This window comes from Lissotriton helveticus, chromosome 5_1, assembly GCF_964261635.1.
Source record: "Lissotriton helveticus chromosome 5_1, aLisHel1.1, whole genome shotgun sequence".
Taxonomy (NCBI): domain Eukaryota; kingdom Metazoa; phylum Chordata; class Amphibia; order Caudata; family Salamandridae; genus Lissotriton; species Lissotriton helveticus.
Genome location: NC_136065.1, coordinates 1,043,155,734 through 1,043,178,933, shown reverse-complemented (window position 1 = coordinate 1,043,178,933; position 23,200 = coordinate 1,043,155,734). Strand labels below are relative to the sequence as shown.

The 23,200-nt window shown below is 47.2% G+C and overlaps 1 protein-coding gene across 2 annotated transcripts in view; it reads right to left on the bottom strand.

The window, feature by feature from the left end:
- Window positions 1-3,608: 3,608 nt before the first annotated feature.
- Window positions 3,609-23,200, bottom strand: part of AVPI1 (arginine vasopressin induced 1) — a 52,213-nt gene continuing 32,621 nt past the window's right edge. For both annotated transcript variants that reach the window (XM_078643572.1, XM_078643571.1), the window contains exon 3: window positions 3,609-4,516. In XM_078643572.1, coding sequence (XP_078499698.1) covers window positions 4,324-4,516 — 193 coding nt within the window. In that variant the 3' untranslated portion in view covers window positions 3,609-4,323. The remainder of the gene's footprint in view (window positions 4,517-23,200) is intronic.

The window sequence follows — 23,200 nt, the reverse complement described above, 5'->3', positions numbered from 1 at the left end:
TATTTATTCCTGATAATTCCCCATCTGTATACACGGCCATAACAAAATGACACAAGATAGCCGTATGTTTACATCAAGAACCTGGCACTTGGACGTGGTCGGATTGGTTCTGGAAGATAATATCGTCCTGGGGATGGCAACTGCTGTCAGCAGCAGGTATAATATTCCTGATAATAACTGGATGCTGCCTTTGCATCCAATGTGGTCCTGCCCTGTGCGGTCTATGCGCTGCAAACTGCATTCCTAAACCACTTGTCCAGCAGAGAGAAAGGGAAAGAATTATGCTACAAGAATGTATAGATGATCTCATGCAAATTGAGATATAATGTAGGTACACTCTGGGGCAAGGAGGGAATGTGGAAATAAAATTGACAATTGTGCCCCATCATTTCCCTGTTTCTGCCAGACAGCAATTTTTTCATTCAGACAAGCACCCATTTTGTGTGTGGCATCCATTTTGGCTTCAGACCCACAAGCAAGACACCCTGCCTCTGGCACCCCCGTTCATTGACCACACATTTCTGTGGTTCTGCCAATTCTGGGAACCTGCAGCAGATAGTTCCTGTTTTAAGAAATAGTTCCTGTCCTTGACTGCAAGCCAGAGAGCAGATGGTCTCTGTTTTACACAAGATAGTTCCTCTTTTTGACTCTTGTGGTTCAGCCAATTCCCAGAACCAGCAAGATAGTTCCTCTTTTTGACTCTTGTGGTTCAGCCAATTCCCAGAACCAGCAAGATAGCTCCTGTTTTACACAAGATGGTTCCTGTTCTTGACTCTAAGCCATTGATAAACCCCCGAATGAGGAAGGGCCTTCAATTGAAAGAGAACACATTTCCACACATCGCATGCCCTCTCACGAGACACAAGACACGCCCCTACCTTGACACATCTGTTGGAAATTTCTGCTTGTCACTTCCCTTTTTCTTATCACTTCTCTTTTCTTCTTTTGCCTATTGACTGAAAACTGTATAAATATTCTGATGTGTGAATAAAGCTGCAGACCACTCCTGTACCCGCTTGGTGCTGGAGCTCTCCCCTTAACTCGAGTTAGTGGACCTTTTTTTTTTGTACTCGAGCACCACAGACTCCTCCCTTTGCTTTGACTGAAATTATGATTATTAAGTATAGAAATTCTGAGATGAGGTAATATTGAATTAATTTACCACAAGTGCCAAGGGGGAGTTACATGTGTGGTACATGGGCGTTTCCATGCAACCACCCATGCCTTTTGACACAAAACCCTACCTACAAACAATAGTAGACAGGGTTTAGCGCCAAAAGTTAACGCCACTTCAAAGGAGGCACTAACAAGAGATATGTTTTTATTTCTCCTTTCTTTTCCGACTTTGCATGCGTGCAGCACACATACAAAGTGGAGAAAGCGTTTAAACTTGTCAAGACATGGTATTTTGTACAGGAAGGGTACCCTTGTACAAAACCTATGCTAGACTCGCGCACACACCCCTAGCACTATAGCGCGAAGGTGTGTGCATGACGTTCAGCAGCTGAAATCAGCGCTGGCGCTAGGGAGAGTGGAGGAGAGAACAATATCTCTGTACATATGGTGCTCTCCTGCTCCCTCCTTGTCACGCAGCGCAGCCTCTGGGTGCTGCACTGCATCGTGTGTACTTTTTGAAAAGTCTGGCCCTCTATGTTCTGAGAGCTTGTCTGAATAACATCTCATGACACATCTATAATCTATTTATAAACCAGCACTGAAAAACCCCACAGTTCTATCTATGCCACCCATGTCTCTTATATGGCTTCTAAAACTGAGGAACTTTCTAAATCATCCTAATACATTTTCTCGGTTGTTAACTACTGTGTCAAACCTAGTGCCTCCAGGCCCAAGATGAAACACTTTCAAGAACTTTGTTCTAACTTTGCTACTTTCCTTACAGAGAATATTAAAAGCATCTACAATGATTTCCTTCACTCAGACTTCCCGCAATTGGATTTGGATAGTAAAACCTATTCTACCTCAGGCTGTGCTTTATCAAAATTCTCCCTTGTTTTGTTGCACGAAGTTCAGCACCTGGTCATTTCCACCAAATTTGACTCCTGCTTAGGATCCCCCCTTCTCGAAACACATTTAATAGCCCATGCTAATTTTTATCTAGACTAAGCCACTGTGGCATCAATATGATCACACTCTCGAAAAAACAATTCTCTACACCCTAAACTCCCTACCAGCTATTGTCCCATCTCTCTCTTACGCCTCTTCCAGCAACAATTCTTGAAAAACACATCAATACCCGGCTATCCGACTATCTCAAGATAATCTCCTTCTCGATTACTCTGACAGGTTTTTAGACCTGCCCACAGCACCAAATCCATGCTATTGGCAGTTCCTGACAACCTTTGTTGCTTTCTGGATCCCAGCGGATTGGTTGCCTTGATTGTGTTAATTCCCATTGCAGTATTTGATACTGTGTAATATCCTACTCAGGCACCTACTGGAACTTGGTGTCTGTCAAATGGCGCCCTTGTGGCTTGCCTTCTTCATAGATTGCCAGTCTCAATCTCTCTCTATCAATCTCATGTCCTCTGCCCCTTCCAATCTTAACTAAAGGGTCCCGCAAGGTGCCTTCTTAAATCCCACTGTCTTCAATGTCTTTGCTTATCCTCTGGCTAAACTAGTGCATTCCTTTAGGTTTGAGGTTCTATTCTATGGATAGGACACTCAGATCAACATGTTCATTTAAAAAAAACAACGTACCAACTGGGTGGTTTCTAATTGTCTCAAGCTCAACAGTGAAAAAAACGAGATTCTGCTTTTGTGCAACAACTCTATTTCTTGGGCTTAGGAATGGTGGCCCAAGGAACTGGGACAGCGTCTCCAACCTTCCCATTCTACTAAAAACCTGGCATCTGCTCTGATATTACCTCCAACCACATCTCTAAAGTCTCTGCCACCTGCTTTGTTCTTCTCCGATCCCTTAGGAAAGTCCTACCTATGCCGCACGTTTCATCTAGACCCTTATAACCTCCCGCCTTGATTACAGCAATTATTTATATCTAGTCCTGCCCCCGCATCTACAACTCGTTCAGAATGCAGGCTCTGTGAACCAACGAGGTACCTACGCTCCTCTCACAGCAAAGTTGCTGCCACACCACACATATTTAGAGCAACACAGCTATCTAGTACCAAATCGTTGGTATAAACCAGCAGATGTAAAAAAATGTATTAGAATGAAACAGGCCGGGCTGTTCATTACTTAATCCATTCAGGCTAGGTAGTTTGCAGTGCTAGTGCCAGGATGCCCTTAGTAGGTGATAGTATTTTAATAAAAACATTGATTCATTATTCATTCATTGAATCATCCTTTGCTCTATAAAACTTTGTAAATAAATAAATAAATCCAGTTCCACTAAGTTGTCTGCTGCACTTCTTAACCCCTTCCACGCTCATGACGAGCTCAGCTCGTCATGAGGTACGCCTGTAGTACGATCATGACGAGCTGAGCTCGTCATGTAACGCGGGATTTGTGAATCTTTAGCGCACAGCGGTAAAACGCTTAGCACGGATGGGGTTAAATTCCCTAGCAAGTAAATATTTTAAGAAAAAAATCTCTAAGACCATTTATATTCCAAACAAGGAGTCATCAATCTTTTCAATGAATGTTTTTAATAACAAACATGCTGTTTTCATAATAAATAGGAAGCAGCCTTCCACTTCTAGTGTGCAATCAAATGAAGTTAATGTTACTGGTAAGGTAGAGGAAATGATTAAGATGCCTTTTGTCAGCCTATCTTTGGTGGCGTATTGGCCACAATAACACACCCTGCAAGCTTTGCCTCCGAAAACCTGTTTTGGCATTATTCGCTGTAAATAAATTGCAAATTATTACACTCAAAAAGCAGCAGCATTATAATGATTGTCCGTTTGTGCACTAAAGAAGAAAATACGTACATTTTTTAGTGTTTAAGAACAGAGATGGAGCGAAGATATATTTGTGCGAAACCCCCCTAACCATCCCCATGCTTTTTGCACTGCAGTCCATGCTTTATTTGGTGTAGCTAGAATCTAGAATGAAAAACAAAGAAGTAGGTCCAACTCCTCGCTGCAGATAAATGCAGCTCCCTCTCTTTTGTGCAATACATTGCTCCAATAGACATTCTCTGTTGGGTTGTGGAGTGTCAGAAATATTGCTTCCCAGTACTACCTGGTGTTCTGCGTGTCCATAGGTCAAGCATAGAATCCACTACTGTACTTTCTCACAGCGATCTTCATCTGGAACGGTACTTGGCACGGTGGTCTGCGACCTGGAAAGCAGGCAGAAGGTATCTGGGAGCTACCTTCTACCCCTTCCTGTTTAGTGTCTTAATGTCGTATCTGGTGAAGATAGATGGAGGGGTCGTGCCCAGTGCTCACTCGTTTATTCCTTGTGGCTCGTTGGCTTGATGGCCTCCACCGTGTTCCGCCAGACGTTTCATCTCTGCTGGGTGGTGCCTCGTCATCTCCTACATCGCTGTCACTCTTCAGACTGCAGACTGGGTAACTGCCATCTTCTAAGCTGGAATAAAGAAACACAAGTTTTGCTGGGGTGAAGAAATCAACTTTTTAAAATAAATAAATCACAGAAAGTAAAGACTGAAAAATAGCGATCATTTGTCAATTTACACTCTGCACACACAAGATGCACATATGATTAACAAACCCTCTGGGTTATAAAACAAATGACTACAATCAAACAATGCAAATCACACCTTAAAAGAAATTATGTTACTGTATTTTCAACTTCTAATATGTGGCATCCCCAGCAAGGATTAGCACTTGACCACACTATGGGGAACCCTTAGAGTTGCCCTGCAGTGCTCCATCCGTGGCTCAATTAGATGACAGATCCTGTAGTTAGACAAGAGCTGGATCAGCTTAGGCCCAAGGGTCAAGTATTGGGGTTGCTAATGGTTTGTTCTTCTGAAGTGACATGTTTGAATGGTTTTAGTATTCTACTTATCTTTAGATTCTTAGCAAGTGTTTGCTGCACAACCAAGGTGCCCTAAAAGGACTTGAGATAAAAATGTCTTCAATACATCAATATCCTGCATCAGGCCAAAAAGGAAGGCATGCGGGTGCTCAGCACCTAAGCATAGCTGGTTTAGGACCTGGAACACAATACGCTTGCCATTTGCAAGAACGTATTAGAAAGGGATAAGAGGCTTGTCTGCCCTGCTAAACTACCATCATGCATTTCTGCTTTCACTGGGGACATTTTTGGTGCACTGGATAGCCCGCTAATGAGAGGCCCCATCTTTCACATAGTCACCACTGGGATTTTAAGGCAAAAGAACAATTCCTTCAGGCAACTAGACCCTTGTTGGTGAAATACTTATTATAAATTACTTTCAAAATTGTATTCATGGCAATGTTTCAATTTAAAACGGATATTAAGCTGCAGAAATCGATATACAACTTGGAGGCTTTTCTGGCATTTATTCTGGTGTTACTGCCTTAGGTCCGACTGTGCAAGTACTAACAGTCAGCAACCAAAGAAGTTAAGGTGGTTCTATTTCCAATTGACTGAAAGAAAATGATGTCTCTTAGAAACAACTTTTTCACTGAGACTTTTATAACAAATAATAATGAATTGACAGTTATGATTACGGTTATACTAGTTAAGTATGCAGGACAAAGAGTACTGTAATTAAACCACTGATGCACGCAAGACGAACTATTATTTAAAGTGCTTAAAGCAAGGCTTTAAGTGGGCCGGGTCCTGCAGGTGCCCAGTACCGACAATTCTAAAAAGCAGGTGCTGAGACGGGTCCCTATCGTGCTTTCCATTTTTACCCTCATCCTCAGGATGGAAAAAAAATCGTCTTAACTCTGCAGCAGTACCTGCCTTTGATGTAAGGTGAAAGAGATTCGTTATAGTTCTTTCACAGTCTCGTAATTTCACAACCAAAGCATTTTCAATATTATATACAACGAAGCCATAATTGTTGCTTATAAGCTTATGCAACTAACAACCATTGACAACGTCAATAGTCCTGCTTTATTGTAGGTGTAACGTTACTTGTTGTATTATATATCTGGGTGCAGTGACAGAAGCAACAAAATACCAGTCAGGCGGCACACTATGCCGAGCTCAGATGTTTAGCCAATGTGTTTTTAAGCCACGCCCTTAATTGCATCGACCATGCCTCTTAGGGAGACCCCTCAGTTTTCCATCCCACTTAAAGCCCTGGCTTACAGGTTCTTTCCTTGGGGCAGTACATGGTCAAGGCTTGTTCAAGAGTTGACAGGTCCGCTCCTGTCAGAGTGGCCATCAGAAGATTGGCTATTAATAAGTGAGTGTTTTCACTTCGGGCAGAGAAGTAGGTCATATAGAGAGTAAAGAAAGCAAATGAGGAGGTAAGATGCAGTCTCGAAGAGGTACAGACCATAGGGACTTGTCTAGAGGTAGAATCATGTCTTGCCAGCCAATATAGGAGCTTCCCGGATTTCTCTCCCCATTCGTAGACTCGTCTAGTGGAGGCCATCCACCACTGCTTGGCCTCATCCAGGCACAGCTGATGGAGAGACGTTCTACAGGTCTCTAAGTGATGCAAGGAATGAGCATCCCCAGAGAGTCTATATCGGCGCTCCAAGAATACGACCTCCGCCTCCAGGTCCGAGACATGCTGTAGGCGGATGCAGCCTGGTCCCTGGAGAAAAGCATTGGCCCTGACACGTATAGTCTTGCCAGCCATCCACACAATGCCTTTGGAGTCGGCCGAGTTCGTATTAAGGTTGCAATAGGAGTGACGCTCTTGAGAGATGTGGGTGGTACATTGCTCGTGCACCAAGCATTGAGGCGCCAGAAAGGCTTATGGTCAGCTGCATACTGGCCGTTATGTAGTATAACCGGAGTGAGATCGGCGATGCCCTGGGGTACTGATATGTGGTCTGTACATTCTGCTTGGAGAATATATCTCCATGGCGAGGGGAGTATATTCAGCGAGTCCCGGATGCCATGTTCTCTAGGCATTGAAGAGGCCCAGGGATGTGGTCCAGTCCACCAGAGAAGAAGTATGTGGGCGTGATGACCTCGCCCCCGTTGTATTGAGACGGAGCTCCATCACATCATTAAAGTCACCGATTATGGTAAGACATGGAGGAAGGTCCAGAATAACGTCACTAATGCGACCTAAGGACATCTGGGCGGGATGTAAAAACTAAGGAGGTTGTGGTGTCTACCTTCCGAGAGACCCTCTACATGAGCATACATCTCGAAGGTTCCTCAGTGTTAGTCTATGGTGTGCTGTGGTAAAATGCAACAGAGTCACACCTGTGTAATGGAATCCCTTGGGCAATCTCTCAAAAAGGCACGTAAGCAGCAAGCATTGTGTACCATCGCCATAGTGGAAAGTACAGTCTAGGATGAAACAACCTTTATCCATACCCATTTTCCTGTATATAAACTTATCAAGTACCTCCGTGCTAGATATTTTGTGAACGTTTTTGCTATAAAATGTGAACAGGAGAACATTTCTTTGTTTTTACACTAATGCTTCCCACCCCCAGGGAATGCTCCCATTCTTCACAGGGCTATTCTGTGTGACTTTAGAGTTCGAGCCATTAGATCAGGTATTGTTGCATCAAATCTTAAAAGCTTGCCTTTCTCTCCCTCCATCTCCCCACCAACAGTCCCCAACTTAAGACTACCATGCATCAATCGGCTTTTTCAATAGTGTTGATTAGATCATCTACATCTTTTGTTTTTCGTAGATTATACATTTGGTTTCTCCACATGATCCAGAGTATGGCTCGAAATCTTAAATGTACTTTGGCCCCCAGTTTATGGAGTTCTTCCAAGCTCCCACTGACGCTGTTCTGATGCCTTGCGTATACCTGAACTTTTAATGTAGATGAAGTTATTGCTGGTTACAGTTTGGGATTTAAGAGGTAGCCCAAGGTAGTGGAAGTTAAAACATTAATCAAAATTTCCTTGGACTTTTTGCTATTTGGGTTGCGTCAGAAATTATCTCTGTGTATTCTCTGTATTCTAGCTTCTAAGTTAAGGTCAGAATGATCATTCAGTAATTCCTCCTTAAGAAGGGACCTTATGTAGCCCTTTATTTCACTCCCCTCTATTTTTTCAGGAATATTTTGTATTCTTAAATTGTTTTGCCTTCAGTGATCCTCTAACTTCTCACAGATTGATTTTGAATCGACGTCTGACTAATATTGCGACAGTCCTTTCTCAGTGTTGATTAATCCCGTCTATTGTGTCCTCATTTTTTTTTAGGTCTTTCTAAAACATCATCAAACTTTTTCCCAGTGCTTTGTATGTCTCCTGTATCACTTTCTGATTGGTCTCAGAAACTTTACATCTTTTGTGAATTTCGGACTTAAGGCCAAGTAGGATAGATTCCAGGGGTGAAGTTCCTTGGCCATAGTGTGCAGTGCTTCCTGCATCATTTAACTTTGCCTCATTAATAATAAGAGGCTCTGCTGTTCTAACATGCTGCAGAGAAACTGTATATTGGGGATATCTCTCTTCAGGAAAACTGCGCAGGACCTCAAAATTTATTTTGGTAGTAATCTCAGCATTTATTAGGTAGGGTAGTCTGCTCCTGTAAATTCATTTGGTGCCAGTATACTGCCCCTTCCATTCGTATGTGGGTTGGCTAGATGTGTGCCTGCTCCTAAATAGGAGAAGGAATCGAAATTTGCCTAGCTTATGTAACGGTAAGTTTCAATTCTATTAAGGACACGGAGGCGAGGATTATGCTTTTCTTCCTTCGCTTTAATACAAATACACAAAACACAGCAGCCTTAGAAAAGCTCCAATCCATGTTTAAAACTGTAGGAAAACTTGAAACCAAAAATTTTCTTTAAGAGTCTGTAATCCAACGAAACTACAGCTCCCATGAGCCTTTCAGTCTTAGTCCTTTCACTCTGTTCAGTCCCAGTATGATAGCCAGTCCCTTCTCGACCTTCCTCCTCTTTCTTCGCGCTGGTTACGCACATTCCGCATTAGTCCTGTTTGGAACCGTCATTTCCTATCAGAAAAAACGACAGCGTAAGGGAAGCATCGACCACTCCACTGATCGCATGCAAACAGAAAACATCATCAGGAACTGGCATTAAAGCATGTACAACGTATAGCTGGAAAACAGTTTACTTACTGAGATACGGGCGGGTTCGCACTACCGAACACTAGGGTGGGATAATCCTCGCCTCCGTGTCCTTAATAGAATTGAAACTTACCGTTACATAAGCTAGGCAAATTTCGATTCTATGTCAGGACCGGAGGCTTCAGATTATGCTAGTTCAAAGCTTACTCACCACCAATTGGGCCAAATCCACCACCGGTTTAAAATAAAACCTCTTAAATGTGGAATCCGAGGACCAATCCGCCGCTCGCATTAAGTCCTCCAAACGAGCTCCCACCGAAAACGCCTTAGAAGCCATAGCTCCCCTGGCAGAGTGAGCTCCAAAACGCTTGGTGTCAATGCCTGCCTCCTGCATGACCCAACGCACCCACCTTGCAATGGTGGGGGAAGAGACTGCTCTGTGTGGTTTTCGCAAGGCAATTAGTAACTGTCGTTCGCCCGGAGGGCGAATATCTAGCGTCATGTCTTCATAAGCCTTCAAACATTGCACGACGCACAATTTGGGAGTGTCCACAAAGGCTGGGTACGAAATCGTGCGTGACGCAGACTTTGTGCGACGTCCCACTGAAAAAGTGACCCCGTCCGGGGAAAATACGCGCGCTGACACATCCAGGGCACGGACATCCGACACACGTCGGCAAGAAACTAAACAGAGCAACATAGCCAATTTAGCTGAAAGTTCTTTCAAAGACAAATAAGCGTTAGCCTGCCAGGACAGGAACAGATTCAAGACCACATTCACGTCCCAAAGGACCGAATATCGGGGCTCCGGAGGTAAGGAGAGACGAACTCCCCGCAAGAGTCTGCAGACAAAAGGATGTTCTCCTACTGAAGAACCCTCCACAGGCTGATGACCCGCAGAGATTGCTGAACGCATTGCGTTAATCGTCCTATAGGCGAGGCCTTTAGATGCCAATTCGGCTAGAAAGTTCAAGATCGGAACGATTCCTGCGACCACGGGATCCAGGTCCCTTCGAAAACACCAACGCATCCACTTAAGCCAAGCGGATTTGTAGCGCTTCGCCGTGCTATCAGCCCAGGCTTTGGAGAGCAAGCCCTCAGCCGATCCCGAAAGGCCCGGGAGTGACCACCGTTTCCGGAAAGCCTCCATGCCATGAGGCGGAGAGAGCCCCTCATGATGAGAGGGTGATGTTCCCGATGTGGATTCAGCAAGAGGTGAGGAAACTGGGGGAGTAGGATTGGAAAATCCCAAGAAAGTTCCAGAAGAACTGGAAACCAGACTTGAGACCTCCAGAGTGGCGTAATCAACACCATCTCCACCTCCTGACGGCGCACCTGGGCCGCCGTCCGCACAATCATCGAGAACGGAGGAAACGCGTAAGGCCTCTCCCGGCTCCAATCTTGGAGGAACGCGTCCGTGGCTTCCGCGAGCGGATCCGGCCGCCAGCTGAAGAACCTCGGAAGCTGATGGTCCAGCCGAGACGCAAACAGATCCACCGAAAACGGACCCCAGTGCGTATTCAGCCACTGGAAGACCGGGACGTTCAACATCCACTGACTGGCATCCCTCAGGTGCCTTGAGTGCCAGTCCGCTACCTGATTGGCCTGACCCGGCAGGTATTCCGCCGTCACCGATATGTGATGAGAGAGGCAATAATCCCAGAACTCCTTCGCCATGTCTGCTAGAGCCTTGGAGCGGGGGCCTCCCAGGTGGTTGACGTATCGAACCGCTGAGACATTGTCCATCTTCAAAAGAACGCAGGATTTCACTGAATCCTTGGTCCAACAGCGGACCGCGAAGGACCCTGCCAGAAGCTCCAAGCAGTTTATATGCAACCGTTGTTCTTCGGACGACCAAGTGCCTCCGGTGGAGAACTCCCCGCAACGAGCACCCCATCCGGATCTGCTCGCATCGGACTCTATCACTAGATCCGGGACCGACCCGAAGATCGCCCGACCATTCCAGGCCTCCATGTGTGAGAGCCACCAGGACATCTCCTCCTTCACGTCCTCCGAGAGGGGTACCATCTGGTCGTAGGACATGCCCCGTCGGAGGTGTTGGGCTTTGAGGCGCTGTAGCGCTCTGTAATGCAACGGCCCTGGGAAAATCGCCTGAATAGAGGATGACAGAAGTCCCACTATTCTGGCCACCTGGCGCAGAGAAGTCCGATCTTTGGAAATCGTCTGGCGTAGCGCATGCTTGATCTTGGCCATCTTCTTCGAGGGAAGACTGAGGGAGGCTCCGACGGAGTCTATGACGAAACCTAGAAAGGTAATCTTCTGACACGGAACCAGAACCGACTTGGATTCGTTGATGACGAAACCCAGCCGCTGGAGAAGCTGGACCGCCTGCTGGAGCTGACCAGTTAAGGTCACCGGGCACTGGCCCATGAAAAGAATATCGTCCAGGTAGACGATCATCCGAATACCCTGAGCTCGCAGGAATTCTACCACCGGGTGCAGCACCTTCGTGAAGCACCAAGGGGCCGAGGAAAGACCGAAGGGAAGGGCGGTGAATTCGAACACCCTGTCCCTCCAGCAGAATTGAAGGAAACGCCGATGGGGAGGATGAATGGGTACCACCAAATAAGCGTCCTTCAGATCTAACCGCACCATCCAGTCCCGTGCTAGGAGCACATCCCGGAGGAGGTGAATCCCCTCCATTTTGAAGTGACGGTAGACCAACCAACCGTTGAACTCCTTGAGGTTGATCACCGGACGCTTGCCCCCATCCGTCTTGTCTACCAGGAAGAGGTTGCTGAGGAAACCAGCGGGATGCCGCGTTGATAGGCGAATGGCCCCTTTCTGGAGCAACTCCGAGACCTCTTCGTCTATCAAACGCGCGTCGGACTCTGAGAAAATGATCGGCCGCGGGGGCCACACCTGAACTGGTCGGTCGTAGAAGTCTATGTGGAAACCCCGTACGGTTTGCAAAACCCAGGCGTCTGCAGTGAGCAGCGCCCACTCCTCGTAAAAGGCTGCCAACCTGCCCCCCATAAGAACTTGGTCCGAAGACCGTACACTTACCGTTGGCATTATTGGGTCCAGGGTTCTTGCGGTAGCCACGACCGCCAAAGCGTTGCCCCCTCGTGGGGTAAAAGTTGTTGAAGTTGGCGGAGGTCTGGTACTGGCCTCTGCCGGAGCCTTGCCCTCTACCGTTGGCTTGTTGCCCTGCACGGCCGGTCGGGCGGCCCCTGCCCCGACCGGCCCCTTGGGAAAAACGCTGGTGGAATACCCGCTTAATGCTGGTCTGCGCTCTGTCCAGTGAAGTAAACGTGGACACAAATTTGCCAAGCTCCTTGATAAAAGGTTCGCCAAAGAGGCCGCCCTGGGCGACCGCCCCTGCCTCCGAAGAAGCCAAATCGCCTAGCTTCGGGTCCAGCTTGATAAGCAGGGACCTGCGACGTTCGGTAGACAGGGCGCAGTTGGCGTTACCCAAAAAAATGATTACCCTCTGCGCCCAATTAGACAAGACCTCAGGGGAAATCACCGTGCCATTAGCTTTCGCCTCCTCCGCCATGTCAAGGATCTTCGTGGCGGGCCCTACAGCATCCAATAACTTATCCTGGCATGACCGCCAGGAGCGGTCGATGCCCTTACGTGGGTCCTTCATAAATTTGGCGAGGAAGGTGGCCATTTTCGCGTCCAATTCGGGCGTCATGGCCACCTTACCCTCCAAAGAGGGCCTTGGGCATTCCCCCCGTAGGCAACCCCTGGCTTCTTTTTCTAAAGGCTTACGCAGGCGACCTGCCACGAACTTTGCCACCGAGTCCCCCGGCGTCCAGGCCGCGGACCGCGGATGCATGATCTCATCCGGGTCCAGCATGCCGGAACTGTCCCGGGGCAACTCAGCGGCCGAGCCCGAGGAGCGCCAAGAGCGGACCGATTCCCCGTCGTCATCAGTATCGGGGGAGTCCAGCCCCGGAGACGGGGGCGCAGTGTCCGAAACCACAGAAGGTTCAGGGTCCGAAAGTGGTGCGGGGGGGCCAGCAGTCGCCTTGGCCAAGAAAGCGTCTCTGAGACGCTCAAAGGCGCCTCTGTCCACCCCTTGCCCCACTTCCCGAGCCCCCTCCCTGCAGGGTTTCTTAGGCGCGGAGGGGCCCTCACTTGAGGGGCCAGGGGGGCCAGTAGGCGCCCCCAAATGGCCATGCGCCAGTGTGGCGCATTCTTCCACAATGCGCGCAGACAGCCGGTCCTCCATGGGACCCACTACCTCAGTCACACAGCGGTAGATAGAGCTGTCGACCGCGTGGTAAAACTCCTCATCCTGTAGATAGGAGTGGGGTTCCTCAAAATAATCCCCTTGATCCATGACTGCTAACCAGATCACAATCCAAGCACTCAGCACCAGACCCTCTCACACAGAGGGCGTCAGGGAAGCAATATGGGCAGACAAACTCGGACTGCAATAACTTTTCTGGGCCAGGAGCACACTGGCAATGTAGGCTGCACGTTAGAGCCCCCAACGCGCCGACCCTCCACAATGGGACCGGGCCGATCCACCCCCAACAGCGCGTCACCACACAGTAAGTCGTCAACAACGTGCAGATGCCAGTCGGCTATTTACGCGGTCTCCGCCGCTTTTACAGACCCCACAGGGCGTCAACAAAGAAAAATTCCGGGCCAGATACAGACCCGGAGCACCGGGCGTCAAGGGGTGGAGAGGGCAAAGCTCCGTGACCGGCCGTCTCCTCAGAGTGAGGGGAAGCGCACCGAGGAGCAGGCGAGACGAACGGGCGCCCTCTGGCGGTCAATAATAACACCGCACTGTTTGCCGGACAAACGCCGCGAAAGGAGCGAGAAACGCTCCCGCGGCAGGGGCTCTGCAGGGAAAAAGGCACAGAAGCAAAACAGAGCCCTCACAAACCCCCGTCTAATCCCCAGACGGGCAAAAACAGCAAAGTATTAAGAGAGAAATATGCCACTTAACTGACTGCTGCGGGAGCAGCGAAGAAAGAGGAGGAAGGTCGAGAAGGGACTGGCTATCATACTGGGACTGAACAGAGTGAAAGGACTAAGACTGAAAGGCTCATGGGAGCTGTAGTTTCGTTGGATTACAGACTCTTAAAGAAAATTTTTGGTTTCAAGTTTTCCTACAGTTTTAAACATGGATTGGAGCTTTTCTAAGGCTGCTGTGTTTTGTGTATTTGTATTAAAGCGAAGGAAGAAAAGCATAATCTGAAGCCTCCGGTCCTGACATAGAATCCTCAACCCTGAAACGCTACTATGTGGCCCCTCTCTGCCCTGTAATAGCGTTGTTTGCCATGAAACATTGATGCTTTCATGTACCATGATTTTAAAGAAGGAATGAATCGAGGTGGTGACTTTAAAGATTGCAGGGATGTTATTAGCCTCTTTTCGCAACACTATTTGCCCTAACAATAGGCTGTTTTCTTGAAAGCTGGGATTTAGGGTGGATTTTCTTCCCACTAAGCCTACCTTTTCTAGGGATTTAGAATCCTAAAATGATTCTCTGCCCTTTCTTTAGCAAAAAAGGCTTTAACCAATGGGTGCACAATAAGTACTTGGTGTGCCCGCAGCGTAGAGATCCAGGCTCAGTGTTGCTGTTTTGCCCTTTGTCGAGATTTTCCATGGATGCTGGCCAACTACATGGTTCCGCCAATTTCTTAACAAGGTCGAGGTCTCCAGTATAATATGTCCTTGGGGGCTCTTGTTGGAACTCTGACTCACATGGCACAACGTGAGAACATGCTGGTCAATATGTGGATGAGACCTGCCTTATGCTTGTACTGAAAAGCAACAGTTTTTCTCGTGCTTCTAAGCTTGTCATGATTCTACCCAGTGGGGCCTGCACAACCACCTTCCTGCAGCATCGGAGCTGCCAGGTGGTGTCCCTTCAGCAGGAGAGGGAATGGGTCTGGAACTCCAAACATCAAGGGCATTGAGGGTGGGGAGGGACTGTGCAACTGTTATGGGACCATCTAGACAGTTGGTGGGGGTAAGGAGGTAGGGGGAGAGAAACTACTCAGGAATGAGTCTCCTCCAGCAGGCTCTTGCAACCTGTGAACTAGCCGACTTCCATGTTCCCATTTGTCCTTCACCATCAACTATCAGATTCATTTAACTCAATAGTAAAATAACTAACTTGGAATGCAAATGAGCTCCGTTTTAGAAGGTGACAGACATGTGTCTTACACAACTTAGAGTGAGGTCCAAAAATGTATACTGCAGGAAAAGCAGTTGACTTCCATAGAATGTAAGGAGCTATTTAATAAACAAAATGGGCTCTATCAACTAACCTGCACCGATCAGGCAGAGTACTCCAAGGGGGTTGCCCTATTAATAAAAAGAAATGCGTTGCAGAAACTCTTACATTTTAAAACTGACTGCTCAGGAAGATAGATTATCAGCAATCTAAAATGTAATCATATAACTATTTTATGTGCTGGGTGCTAAGGGATGAATTGTGATGACATAACATACTTAAAAACTCAGGAGCGGACTCTTGTAGAGTCCTCTACGCCTGTAGTTATTGGCAGGGGGAGTAAGGGGGGGGGGGGCAATGACTTCAGTACCTTCTCAAATAGAGAACTGGATAGGTCCACAAAATGAGAATTCATCCAGGGCTCTGTTGTATCTGGCGCTGGAAGGCAGGGCTCTGGAGAGGCTAAAGATTTCATAGCAAGAAGTATGGACACTAATCCAAATAGGACTATATTTCTGTAGATATTACCCTATTATATGGAGTCAGATGGATTAGACACATACTGGCACATCTTTGAGATCATTCAGCTGTTCTTAGTTTCCTCGAGCTCCCTGGTAGAAGACAGTAACAAAGATCGACTTTAAACAGCAAATTAATAAGGGATCCAGAAACTGGTCCCTTTTTCCTTAGCGGGAGTGAGAATTAATTGTATTATGTGGATGTCTTCCACATCATGGTTTGGAGGCATGCATTTGTTCAAGAGGTTTGTTTTGCAAACAGTCATCAAATAAAGCTAAAAAAGCCAGTGATTATGTGCAAGGCTTAGAACAGGAAATCAGCCACATATAGGAGGAGCTACAAAAGCTTAACCCCCCAAGATATCATACTCTCCCTCAGTCAAAAACTAGAGGACCTACAAGTAGCACATAGAACCATGGTAGAGGAATGATACGAAGTTTGGTGGTAGGCTGACAAACTGAGGCTTTTTGAATATCGTGAAAGAAGTGGAACCCTGTTAGCCGGGAAAGCGGCAACAGATAGAACTAGGAATTATACGAAGGAACTATTTGTAGATGAAGCAGGGGACATATCAAATAAATTGGAAAAAATTGAAGGGTGTATTATTAATCTTATTGATCATCTGCTGGTATTTACAGTACACAGAAAGGGAAGTCAAGCTGAAGAACAAATACCTAAATATACCCTTTGTCCAAAATTTATGAGAAATCCCAAAGAATAATTTGGGAAATTGTCCAAAGAAATTGATGCTTTGCTGAAGAAGTGGAGAAATCTATCATTAGCAATAAATGGCTGAACCAACCTGGTCCAATTTTTCATTGTCCTTAAGTACTCATTTGTTTTTATACAATTCCAGTCACATTCCCTAGATATAGTCTTAAGAATCCAAGGGAAGTTAAGGAGTTTTATTTGGACTTAGAAATGAGTCAGGTTAACATGGAAACACTTGAGATGGAAGCTAGCAAAGGGTGCACGTACAGACGTGCAGCTCTATTGTGAGGCACTCAAGTGCAACAAGCATTTGCAATGCAATAGGTCTCGCATTAGGAAAGTTTGAGCTATTGGTCTTGTAAATGACAATTTTTTTTTAATGTGTTGGTTTTGAAAATAGCTAAATTAATAGCTTTGTCATTTACAATGCCAACAGTTATAATTTTCGCAAATGTGACACCTATAGCATTTGTAATGCAACATGTTTTGTATTTACGTGACTTAGATGTATTGATATTACAAATAACAATGGCTTTTAATTTTTTTAAATAATCAATACTTAAATAAAAGTGATTGTAATTTATAATGGCAATAGCTTAAACTTTTGTAAATAACTTTTGTGTAGATTATGTTCAGTGTATTTTATTGAGATGAAAATCCAAGAACAGAATTGAAATATTAACATCTTTTTGTGACATTTGTAATAAAGCTTGAAACATTGAGAGAACATATTTGAACCAGTTGTTGTTGAATGGTTGCACAGATTGATGCTGTGAGGGCGCGGAGTGATGTGGTGGCGACGAGTGATGCTGTGGCGTTCAGTGATGTTGTGGTGCCCCTGAGTGATGCTGTGGTGGCCCTGAGTGATGCTGTGGTGGCCCTGAGTGATGCTGTGGTGGCCCTGAGTGATGCTGTGGTGGCCCTGAGTGATGCTGTGGTGGCCCTGAGTGATGCTGTGGTGGCCCTGAGTGATGCTGTGGTGGCCCTGAGGGATGCTGTGGTGGCCCTGAGGGATGCTGTGGTGGCCCTGAGGGATGCTGTGGTGGCCCTGAGGGATGCTGTGGTGGCCCTGAGTGATGCTGTGGAGGCCATGAATGATGCTGTGGAGGCCATGAGTGATGCTGTGGAGGCCGTGAGTGATGCTGTGGAGGCCGTGAGTGATGCTGTGGAGGCTCTGCGTGATGCTGTGGATGCTGTGAGTGACGCTGTGGAGGCCCTGAGGGATGCTGTAGAGGCCCTGAGGGATGCTGTAGAGGCCCTGAGGGATGCTGTGGTGGCGCATAATAATGCTGTGGTGTTCCAGAGGGATGCTGTGGTGGTGTTGAGTGTTGCTGTGGTAGTGCTGAGTGGTGCTGTGGTAGTGCTGAGTGGTGCTGTGGTGGTGCTGGGTGATGCTGTGGTGGTGCTGGGTGATGCTGTGGTGGTGCTGAGTGGTGCTGTGTGGTGCTGAGTGATGCTGGGGTGGCGCTGAGTGATGCTGGGGTGGCGCTGAGTGATGCTGGGGTGGCGCTGAGTGATGCTGGGGTGGCGCTGAGTGATGCTGGGGTGGCGCTGAGTGATGCTGGGGTGGCGCTGAGTGATGCTGGGGTGGCGCTGAGTGATGCTGGGGTGGCGCTGAGTGGTGCTGGGGTGGCGCTGAGTGGTGCTGGGGTGGCGCTGAGTGGTGCTGGGGTGGCGCTGAGTGGTGCTGTGGTGGTGCTGAGTGATGCTGTGGTGGTGCTGAGTGATGCTGTGGTGGTGCTGAGTGGTGCTGTGGTAGTGCTGAGTGATGCTGTGGTGATGCTGAGTGGTGCTGTGGTGGTGCTGAGTGGTGCTGTGGTGGTGCTGTGGTGGTGCTGAGTGATGCTCTGGTGGTGCTGAGTGATGCTGTGGTGGTGCTGAGTGATGCTGTGGTGGTGCTGAGTGATGCTGTGGTGATGCTGAGTGATGCTGTGGTGTTGCTGAGTGGTGCAGCAGGTGCCTGAACCCACAGAGGTGCCAGACCAAAGTTCATCCATGCGGATGTTTGGGAACCCCGGGTTTTTGTTTCAACCACTAAGTTTAAACTAAATCAATGCTCAGTAAGTAAAAGGCTTGTGAATTTCAGGGGCACCTAACGAACAGTTTTAATGTCATTGGTTGTTTAGGGAACATATATTAGGAGTCCTTATCTAAATGTGTCCCTTGTAATAAATATAAACGGAGTAGAAGGATTAGCGCGAGAAGGAAAGAAACATACAAACAAAGAAAGGGCATGTAGGTGAAAATGAACGATGCAGGAAGGAAGGAAGGTGGAAAGCATGTAGACAAAGGCAAAAAGAAACCAGATGTGTTGTATTTACCTGACTTACATGTATTGATATTACAAATAACAATGGCTTTTAAATTTTTTTAATAACGAATACTTAAAAAAAAGTTATTGTACTTTATAATGGCAATAGCTTAAACTTTTGTAAATAACTTTTGTGAAGATTATGGTCAGTGTATTTTATTGTGATGAAAATCCAAGAACAGAAGTGAAATATTAACATCTTTTTGTTACATTTGTAAAAAAGCTTGAAACATTGAGAGAACATATTTTGAACCAGTTGTTGTTGAATGGTTGCACAGATTGATGCTGTGGTGGCGCTGAGTGATGTTGTGATGGCGAGCGAGTGATGCTGTGGTAGCGCATAGTGATTTTGTGGTGCCCCTGAGTGATGCTGTGGTGATGTTGAGTGATGCTATATGCTATGCTATGTTTTGTTTTGCTATCCTATGTTTTGTTTTGTTATGCTATGCTATGTTTTGCTATCCTATGCTTTGATTGTTATGCTATGCTGTGTTTTGTTATGCTATGCTATGTTTTGTTATGCTATGCTATGTTTTGTTATGCTATGCTTTGTTATGATATGCTATGGTTTATTTTGCTATGCTATGTTTTGTTATGCTATGCTATGTTTTGTTATGCTATGCTATGTTTTGTTGTGTTTTGTTATGCAATGCTTTGTTGTGTTTTGCTATGCTGTTTTGTTATGCTATGTTTTGTTTTACTATCCTATGCTTTGTTTTGTTATGCTATGTTTTGCTATCCTATGCTTTTTTGTTATGTTATGCTATGCTGTGTTTTGTTATGCTATGCTATGTTTTGTTATGCTATGCTGGTGAGGGTGTGTGAGAGTGAGTGAGGGTGAGTGTGTGTGCGTGTGTGTGTGTGAGGGTGTGTGAGGGTGAGAGGGTTGTGAGGGGAAGGGGTGTGAGGGTGAGGGTATGAGGGTGAGTGAGGGTATGTGTGGGTGGGTGAGGGTGTGAGAGGGTGAGGGTATGAGGGTGTGAGGGTGAGAGGGTGTGTGAGGTGTGAGGGGGGGTGAGGGGGGGTGAGGGTGAGGGGGGGTGTGAGGGTGTGTGAGGGTGAGAGGGTGTGTGAGGTGTGAGTTGTGATGGTGGGTGAGGGTGAGGGTGTGTGAGGGTGAGGGGGTGTGAGGGTGAGGGTGGGGGTGTGAGGGTTTGTGAGGGTGAGGGTGGGGGGTGAGGGTGTGAGGGGGGTGAGGGTGAGGGTGACAGGGGTGAGGGTGACAGGGGTGAGGGTGAGCGTGTGAGGGTGAGGAGGTGTGAGGGCGAGGGGGTGTGAGGGTGAAGGGGTGGGGGTGAGGGGGTGAGGGTGTGTTTGAGGGTGAGAGGGTGTGTGAGGGTGAGAGGGTGTGTGAGGGTGAGAGGGTGTGTGAGGGCGAGAGGGTGTGTGAGGATAAGAGGGTGTGTGAGGGTGAGAGGGTGTGTGAGGGGGTGTGAGAGGGAGGGGTGTGAGAGGGAGGGGTGTGAGAGTGAGGGGGTGTGAGGGTGAGTGTGAGGGTGTGAGGGTGAGGGGGTGTGGGTGAGTGAGGGTGTGAGGGTGTGTGAGGGGGTGTGAGGTTGAGGGGGTGAGGAGATGTGAGGGTGAGGGGGATGTGAGGGTGAGGGTGTGTGAGGGTGAGAGGGTGTGTGAGCGTGAGAGGGTGACCTTGCCACCAAGCTAGCTAATAATAAACAAACCACAAGGTAGCGTCTCGTGAAGCCAGGAGACAGCAGAGAGGTATCACAAAAGTGCAGAGCACCAGAACATGGTCAAGTGGAGGCTGCAGGTTTGGTGCAGCACTACAGAATCCAGCGTATTCGGATGCGGCAAATAATACTTTCAGATTATGTTTGACTAGACAGCTGAATGCCTGAGAGTACGGAGCGGCACAAGGTTAATTCATTGCCATTTAGCCACATCCTTAAGGTGTGGATCTAAAAAGAAACACGCTGCACAAACGTTTTGGTGCACTTGTCCAGGATGTGCAGTTGGAAAACATTCTGGGTCAGAAGAGCTAAACCATTATGACAGCATGGGAAAAGATCCTCATGGCATGTCTTCCAAATCAAGCAATAAATAACATCTTATAAAAAACCTTTAATTCCATGCACGCAGGACTCAAAGACTCACCGATCGGAGCGCTTAACTCCAGTGGGAGGATAAAAAGTAAGAAATCGCCACACAGGCCGCAGTACCTCCTAGACCTAGACAATGTATGAAGACCTGAACTCTTCATATAGAATATCGGGCTTCTGGCAGCCCAAGAGTTGCTTTTTTTATTGAGGGGGAATATTTGAGTTTGAAAGCATGACGTGAGGGCAAGTTGTCTCATCTGCAGCGAAGTTTTACTTCTCATCGCACAATGTGCACACAGCTTGGTAATGTGCATAGTTTACGAATGTGCATAATAGATCAGCGTAATTAAGAATTAATATATTTCAATTGGGTAAACACAAAGTTACAACGTAGCAACAATTAAATATGGTAAGGAAATGCAGCTCACCCAGAACGAAAGAAAGACCTCAAGATTATAGGTTTACTATAAAGATATAGATTCTTGTGATTCGTGTTTATTCTTGGGGCTTTCCAATTGCCCCCTGCCCCATCCAGGAAGGCATTGAAGTAATCTCTGTCCCTGACCAAGAACACACTTCTTCACTACCTGGCGCTGGGAGGTGTGCAGGCACTGCAGTTACCTCACACCTACCATACTTGGCACCTCACCAAGCATAACCCCAGGCTAGATGAACACTGCTACACTTTCCAGAACTGTCAAAAGCAGCTGTTAGTTCCCGTTAGAAGCGCTGGCACTGCCCCCCGCTGTGTGTGCATCCCTGCCCTGTGAAATAAGGCGCGATCTTAAGCTAGGACTTGTCCCACCACCCCACCCCTTCCCCATACACACACATCCTGTTGGATTTCCCAGGCCCTTCCTGGGCAGAGCACAGTGTAGGAGGATGTCAGCAGGACACTGCAAAGGGCGCCTACACGTCCGCCAACACACATTTTAAACTATTTTCCTCTGACAAAAAAAAATCAGTGTGCTGAGCAGCATTAAACCCTGCCTCCAACCCGGTTCACAAATGAAGGGAATGCAGCAAAGTTCGGGGATGAGGCTTGTCCAGGGGGGGCAGACGCAAGCAGCCCGAGAGTGGGTGGCACAGAGGCCCATGCCCCATCCTGGTGGGGGATCCCCAGACGAAATGAGCTGTTCCTGGATGTGCTGGGGAGCGTGAACCTGCTAATGTCCCCACAGGGTCAAGTCTTGAGTGCACACGTCTCTGGCCGAGTGCCGAAAAAAAGGAAGGGTGAGGGGGGAAGGCAGGGGAGGGAAGGCAGGGGAGGAGGAGGCAGAGAGGTGTTTTCCAGCTTTAACAAGCAAGCAAGTGGTGCGCCCGTGCACGCCACAGCGAGACATCTGCTTTGCATTATCGGGCACGATAATGCAAAACAGATGTCGGCCGTGCGGACCCAGAAAGGTTCATTTTTAACTAGCAAGGCAATCCCTAGAAAATAATTCAGAAGATGTTTTGTGCATCAAACATACAAAACAGTAAGACCGAAATAAACAACTTAAAGGTTCAAACCAGATTTAGCTTACATATAAATTTGTAATACTAAGATAAAATAACAAGCAATAAACAAGGGATAACGAGACACGGCCTGGCGGCCGTGAAAGTAAATAATTAGGGGGGAGGAGAAATGCAGCGCTGGGAGGGGGGCTGGGAACGAAGGAAGGAGAAATGCGAGTCACGGCCAGACGGCCGTGAAGTGTGAAGCAGTGGGCGGGGAAGCAGATCCCTTTGAAGCTCTCGGAGGCAGCAGCAAATGGTAAGGGGAGGAGAAATGCTGGGGAAGGCTCGGGCAAGCTCGTGCACGAGGACGTGCACTTCTAGAAATCCGCTTTGCTTTTGAGAGCTTAGTTTAGCTCTTGGTTTCACCCCAATAGGGCTCGCCTATTATATCCCTACGGGATATTAATAGGCGAGCCCTAAAAACTGTAGATTACTACTTGCATGCCAGGACAATTTATCTCGGGGAAAGCTACTTACTGCCTTGAGCAGAAGGGCCATGGCAAGAAGGCTTTTTGTATCAATTTGGTGCCCCGAAACTTTTAATAAAGTTTTGCTTGAAAGTACTGAAAGCAATAAACTCTGCTATACTTTTAGGAAATCAATTGGAATCGGTTATCACGTAGCATTTGCCTCTATATGGAACTCTGCAGGCACCCCAGAATGTCTGCTCAATAATCTAAGCCTCCACTTGAACAATGCAGATATAGGATCCTGGGGTCTACTTTCGGTACTGAAAGACCTGATACCGTGGAAGGTGTTAACTGACATAACCAAGGGAACAGCAGCAACATTTAAATACATACAACTTCTATCATGGTGCGCAGCTGGAAAGCAAAAACTAGGAAGAAGTTAGGAATATGAGGAGCGGTTCCAG